Source organism: Myotis davidii, unplaced genomic scaffold, assembly GCF_000327345.1.
Source record: "Myotis davidii unplaced genomic scaffold, ASM32734v1 scaffold228, whole genome shotgun sequence".
NCBI lineage: Eukaryota > Metazoa > Chordata > Mammalia > Chiroptera > Vespertilionidae > Myotis > Myotis davidii.
In genome coordinates this window covers 4,357,064-4,363,384 of record NW_006300104.1, presented here as the reverse complement: position 1 = coordinate 4,363,384, position 6,321 = coordinate 4,357,064, and the positions used below count along the sequence as shown (strand labels likewise).

The 6,321-nt window shown below is 38.0% G+C and overlaps 1 protein-coding gene across 1 annotated transcript; it reads right to left on the bottom strand.

Annotated features, from left to right (window-relative positions):
* Positions 1-432: 432 nt before the first annotated feature.
* Positions 433-5,909, bottom strand: LOC102755813 (zinc finger protein 791-like). The gene is made up of 3 exons (XM_006776505.2): positions 5,712-5,909; positions 5,222-5,294; positions 433-4,105 (listed from the first exon to the last, which is right to left on the bottom strand). Exons 1-3 carry the CDS (start codon positions 5,797-5,799, stop codon positions 2,302-2,304), a joined length of 1,965 nt encoding a protein of 654 aa, XP_006776568.1. The 5' UTR covers positions 5,800-5,909; the 3' UTR covers positions 433-2,301.
* Positions 5,910-6,321: the final 412 nt, after the last annotated feature.

The following is a 6,321-nucleotide window of genomic DNA, read 5'->3' as shown; positions in this document are numbered from 1 at the left end:
GGCAGACCCTGATAGGACTTGAGCTGACCCTGTTGGGTCCTTTCAGAGGCCTGTGTTCATCTACCCCATTTTAGAGAAACGCCTGCCTTCCTTAAATTAGCCAGAGTTCTTCTCTGCTAGCGAACAATTAACTTCAACTAAAAAGCCTTCACATTTTTGAAGTCACTGAAGTGTCTGGGCCTATGACATGGCAGATAATTTTTAGCTTTTTACTGAATGGTAGGATTCATATCCACAAAATACCAAAGCAGGCAACTTGCTCATATTGACAGTGATTTACCTATGTAATTGTTGGTGGGACAGATTTCTGGAATTGTACTCATTGTAAAGCTAAAAGCTACAGTTGCCAGAACTCTGGGTTAGCTAAGCATCAACGCAAAAGCATTTATCAAAGAGAGAGAGAGAGAGAGAGAGAACCATTTGCTGCATGAATTTGTCTAAGTCTCACATTTTATTTATTCATTTTATTTCCATACATTGTCAATTCATGAGTCCCTTAAAAATTTAGAATCAATCAAATTATCCTTAAAGTTTATTTCATTCTCTACAAAATATATATATTTTTAAAACTATTATTTTTATTGATTTCAGAGAGTAAGGCAGAGGGAGAGATAGAAACATCAATGATGAGAGATTATCAATATGGCTGTGTCCTGTTCACCCCCTACCAGGCATTTACCTAGCAATCTGGGCATGTGCCCTTGACTGGAATTGAACCAGGGATGCTTCATTACTGAGCCCAATGCACTATCCACTGAGCCAACCTTGCCAGGGCCAAATTGTCTTTAAATGAGTCTCAAATCTACTTCCAGGTGAAAAAAGAGAACTTTTTAGTCTTAATTAGAAATTGTTTGGTTATTATTTACTTGATTAATTAAACAATGGTAACTATTTACCATCTAAGCTCTTGTAGGGCTGGAACTGTGTTTCATGTCTTGGCTGATGGACTTCATTCAGTGATAAGATCATAGTAATATTTCTATTAATTTATTAATCCAAGTTAGTGCTTTAATGTCTCTCAGCTGTGTATTTTTAAAAGGTCACTCATTTTATTTTGTGCCAATAGAGTTACTCAGTTAATTCTAGGTCAACTATGCTTTCCCTAAAAATGTTACAATATACTTAAGAAAAGATTTTTTGCAATTATGCTATCACTCCGTACACTGTAAAATAGGGCACTGTATTCTAGTAATCTGCTTTGGATCCATCTAAGAAAGGAGGCTCAAAAATCCTTGCATTCCTACCATGCCTGCCTAAAATCAAAACACCCACTATTTTTCTCCAAAGTCAGTTTCAAGGTGATGATAGCCACAGGTCTGGCGGATGGTCTGCCTATTGCAGCTGCTCCAGGTCCCACAGCCCTTCAGAGCCAAGGCAGGAGACCCACAAGGAGGGGAGATTCGCCATGCATTCGCCAGAGGGACAGAGTGAAGCCCAGCAGCTGGGCGAGTCCAGGCCACGCATGGAGCCTCGACTGTGAGGCCATGCGCAGCACACAGTTCCTGGAGCAGATGCAGCACGCATGAGGGCTGTGCCCAGCAGCCAACCCGGGCAGGGAACTAGGAAAATAAGGCTGAAGCTAATATGTCAGAGCCTCTCTGGAGTCTCTTCCTGCAACCCCACACTCCGGGCCAAGCCTGTACTTGAGGCTTATTTCCATCATGTCTTCTCTTATGTCTTCCAAGATGTGACACAACGGAAGGTTTTCCCACATTGCTTACATTCATAACGTTTTTCCTCAGTACGTGTTCTTCCTTCCATGCTAAGAGACTTGGAGAAACTGAAGGCTTTACCACATTCCTTCCATTCATAGAGCTTTTCTCCACTGTGTGTTGTTAAATGTCTGGGCATGTGCAGGAGGGCAACCAATTGATTTGTTTCTCTCATATCAATATGGTTCTCTGTCTTTCTCTTTGACTTCCACTCTCAATGGAAAACGATTCTCAGGTGAGGATTAAAAAGAAAGAACTAGGATGGTCAAAGGCTTTCCTACAATCTTTACAGGATAGGGCTTATTTTCAGTGTGAGTTCTTTCATTCATTATGATTTCTCTCCACTATTAGTGCTTTTGTGATATTGAAGGGAACTGGGATGAATACAAGGTTTCCCCCATGGCTTACATTCATAGGGTTTTTCCTTATTATGAGTTCTTTCATGATATCAGAGGGAAAGTGGATAATAGAAAGTTTTACTGGATTGCTTTCATTCATAGGGTTTTTTCTCCAGCATGTATTTTTTCATGATCTCTAAGAGATGCAGAAAGACTAAAAGCCTTACCACATTGCTAACATACGTGGGCTTTTATCCAGTGTGTGTTCTTTCATGATATCGCAGGTAAGCTGAAGAAGATACAGCTTTACCACAATGCTTACATTTATAGGGTTTTACACCAGTATGAGTTATTTCATGTCTTTTAAGGAAAGAGGGATAAATAAAGGTTTTACCACATTCTTTACATTCATGAGGCTTCTTTCCATCATGGCTTCTTTTATGATTTCCAAGAGAGCTGGGAGAAATGTAGGCTTTCCCACATTCCTTACATTGATAGGGTTTTTCCCCAGAATGGATTCTTTCATGATATTGAAGGGAAGTTGAAGAAGACAAAACTTTACCACATAGCTTACATTCATAGGATGGTCTACAAGTATGAGTTCTAACATGACTTTGGAGAGAAGATTGATAATAGTAACCTTTACCACACTGCTTACATTCATAGCGTTTTACACCAGTATGAGTTCTTTCATGATTTTGGAGGGCAGATAGAAAGCAGAAAGTTTTGCCACAATGCTTACATTTATAAGGTTTTTCCCCAGTATGAATTCTTTGATGATATTGGAGGTAAGTGGGATAAGAGAAAGCTTTGCCACAATGCTTACATTCATAGGGTCTTTCCCCAGTATGAGTTCTTTCATGACATTGGAGGGAAGACGGATAAGAGAAAGCTTTGCTACAATGCTTACATTTATAGGGTTCTTCCTTATGATGAGTCCTTTCATGACTTCGCAGGGAAGATGGATAACAGAAAGTTTTACCACAAGGCTTACATTCATAACGTTTTACACCAGTATGAATACCTTCATGAAGTTGGAGGTAATATTGATAATAGAATGTTTTGCCGCATTCCTTACATTCATGATTCTTCTTTCCGTCATGTCTTCTTTGATGATTTCCAAGAGAGCTGGGAAAAATGAAGGCTTTCCCACATACTTTACATTGATAGGGTTTTTCCCCAGTATGCATTCTTTCATGATATTGAAGGGAAGCTGAAAGGGAGAAAACTTTACCACAAACCTTACATTCATAGGGTTTCTTCCCAGAATGAGTATTTTCATGATTTCTAAGGGAATAGTAATGATGGAATGTTTTACCACATTTCTTACATTCATGAGGCTTCTTTTCATCATGACTTATTTTATGATTTGCGAGAGAGCTCCCGGAACTGAAGGCTTTCCCACATTGTTTACATTCATAGGGTTTTTCCTCGGTATGAGTTCTTTTATGATACTGGAGGGAAGTTGAATAAGAGAAAACTTTACCACATAGCTTACATTCATAGGGTGTTTCCCCAGTATGAGTTCTTTCATGATATCGAAGAGAATATTGATAATAGAAACCTTTACCACAATGCTTACATTTAAAGCGTTTTACCCGAGTATGAGTTCTTTCATGATTTCTAAGGAAAAAGGGATGATGGAATGTTTTACCACATTCCTTACATTCATGAGGCTTCTTTCTGGCATGACTTCTTTTATGTTTTCCAAGAGAGCTGAGCCAACTGAAGATGTTCCCACATTCATAAGGTTTCTCACCAGAGTGTATTTTTTCCTGATTTCTAAGAGTATTGGAATTGAAAGATTTCTCAGCTTCCTTATATTTATAATGTTTTTCTTCATATTCTGGACACAGGTACAGTTTGGGTCCAATGTGAGAGCTCAGTTGGTTATTCAAGGATAAATAACGTATGAAGATTTGCCTACACAACCTGGATTTAGGTTGTTTTATTTCAGGAATTTCCTTCTTTTCATTATTATTTGGAATCTGGCTGAAGTTTTCTCTGCATTGACAACCATCCGTCCTTGTACAGAGTCTCTCTACCATATGACTGCTGTAAAAATCAGAAACATATTATTAATACACTGTAAATGATTTAATGTTTAATAATAGCATGACAATGACATTTTTACCATTTTCAAAGAAAGGGTAGGGTTCCTGAACATTCCACTTTTGAAAGTGGATATCTTAAAACTCCTGTTATACACTGGATAACTGATATTATGAAAACATTTATATTCATTAATGGTACTTCTTTATATTGTTTCCAAGTGTAATTTTTTTTAAAGGGGAGAATGATGATTTTTATTTTTATTTTTTTAAAATATATTTTATTGATGTTTTTATAGAGAGGAAGCGAGAGCGATAGAGAGTAAGAAACATTGATGAGAGAGAAGCATCAATCAGCTGCCTCCTGCATGCCCCCTACTGGGGATGTGCTTGCAACCAAGGTACATGCCCTTGGCCGGAATCGAACCTGAGACCCTTGAGTCCGCAGGCTGACATTCTATCCACTGAGCCAAACCGGTTAGGGCATGTAATTATTTTTTATACACTACCCATGTAGGTCATATTTCTGAAAAAAACATTTTGATGAGATTATTCTGAAAATCAGTATATTTAAAACTGGGCTAATACCATTGGATTATCTGTTTTTAAGATTCTTTTGTGGACTGGGCCCATATGGCTCAGTGGTTCAGGATGGACCCACGCACCAGGGGCTTACGGTTCAATTCCCTGAAAGGGAGCATGGCCAGATTATATATTTATTAAACCCAGTACAGGGCATGCAGGAGGCAGTCTATTGATTTTTCTATTTCTCACTCTCACCTCCATACTCTAAAATCAATAAAAACATATTTTTTGCATCACCAGCGAGGCTCAGTGGTTGATCACTGACCTCTAAACCAATTTCTGGTCAGAGCACATTCCCAGGTTCTGGACATGATTCCGAATGTGGGGCATGCAGGAGGCAGCCACCAATAATTCTCTCTCATCATTGATATTTCTTTCTCTTTCTCCCTCTTCCTTACTCTGAAATAAATGTTAAGAATATTAAATGTATAAATAAATAAAATATATAAAAACCTATGTTAAAAAAACACTAAGATGCTCTTAACGCTTTGTCATAAATAATTTTATGAATTACTTATAGGTCAATGCGACTCACCTAAGATGCATCCAATGATTTTCATACTGATCTTCACTGTCATGGTCATCACATTGTTCTTCTAAAATACATGCTAGAAAAAGCATTATAAACTATTAAAGAATATAAAAAAAGGTTAGATTTTAGGTATACAATGAACTGTGATCATTCCTGGTTTAATTACCAATGTACTCCCTTTCCATATTTCACTTCTTGAAACAGGATTAATGAGCAAGCAACACTAGTTTTCTAATTGCCTAAGTACCAAGTTGTTAAAGGCCATAGTTGCTCTGTGGTTGACCATCAACATATGAACTGGTATGAACCGGAAGGTCACAGCTCAATTTAAAGTAGGACTGGTTTGCAGGCTAGATCCCCAGTGTGATGCTCGCACCAGGTACCCAGTCAGTGATTCTCTCTAATCATTGACTTTGCTGTCATCCTCTCCCTCTCCTTCCTCTCTAAAATCCGTAAAAATATACTAAAAAAAAAAAGAATTTATGATAACTACCTACTGATGCCAGGTTCCAGAAGGTTTCCAGCATCACATCTGTGTAGAGTTTCTTCTGGGTGGGATCCAGGAAATCCCACTCCTCCATGGTGAACTCCACGTTAACATCCTCAAAGGCCACTGAGTCCTAAAACATTCCACATATACATATAAGAGAATGGGTGAGACAGACAACACTGGGGACCTACAAATAATTCATAGAAAGTTCACATAGAACACGTGGTCACCAACATTTAGTGTATCACTTGATTGTAAGACTATTATTAATTGGCCAAATTCATTTCCTCAAGAACATGTGGGATTTATTGATATGATTTTACTTTGATCACTTCAACTCTTCATTGATCTCTAATGTCAGGGTAAAAAACACCTTGAACAACTTTTATATTAATAAGTTAAAATACTTCTGTTTTAAGCCCATCGATTCCTTGTGAGAAAACTCATCTCCATTATAACCACCTTTTGATGCAGCTGTCCATGAAACATACTGTCATATCTGCATAAAGTTTTAGTGACTTTGAATACAATAAAGGCCTGGTAGCTTTCTCTTCTATTCTCATCACCAAACAGGAGAGGCCAGGCGGTGTGTGGAAATTCAAATTAGAACAAA

Excerpts from the sequence above, each read along its gene's own strand:
- LOC102755813 (XM_006776505.2), bottom strand. The coding sequence starts at position 5,799 with ATGGAGGAGTGGGATTTCCTGGATCCCACCCAGAAGAAACTCTACACA. Across the intron at positions 5,295-5,711 it reads CTGGAACCTGGCATCAGTAG|CATGTATTTTAGAAGAACAA; the intron begins GTAGTTATCATA and ends TGCTTTTTCTAG. Across the intron at positions 4,106-5,221 it reads AATCATTGGATGCATCTTAG|CAGTCATATGGTAGAGAGAC; the intron begins GTGAGTCGCATT and ends TGATTTTTACAG.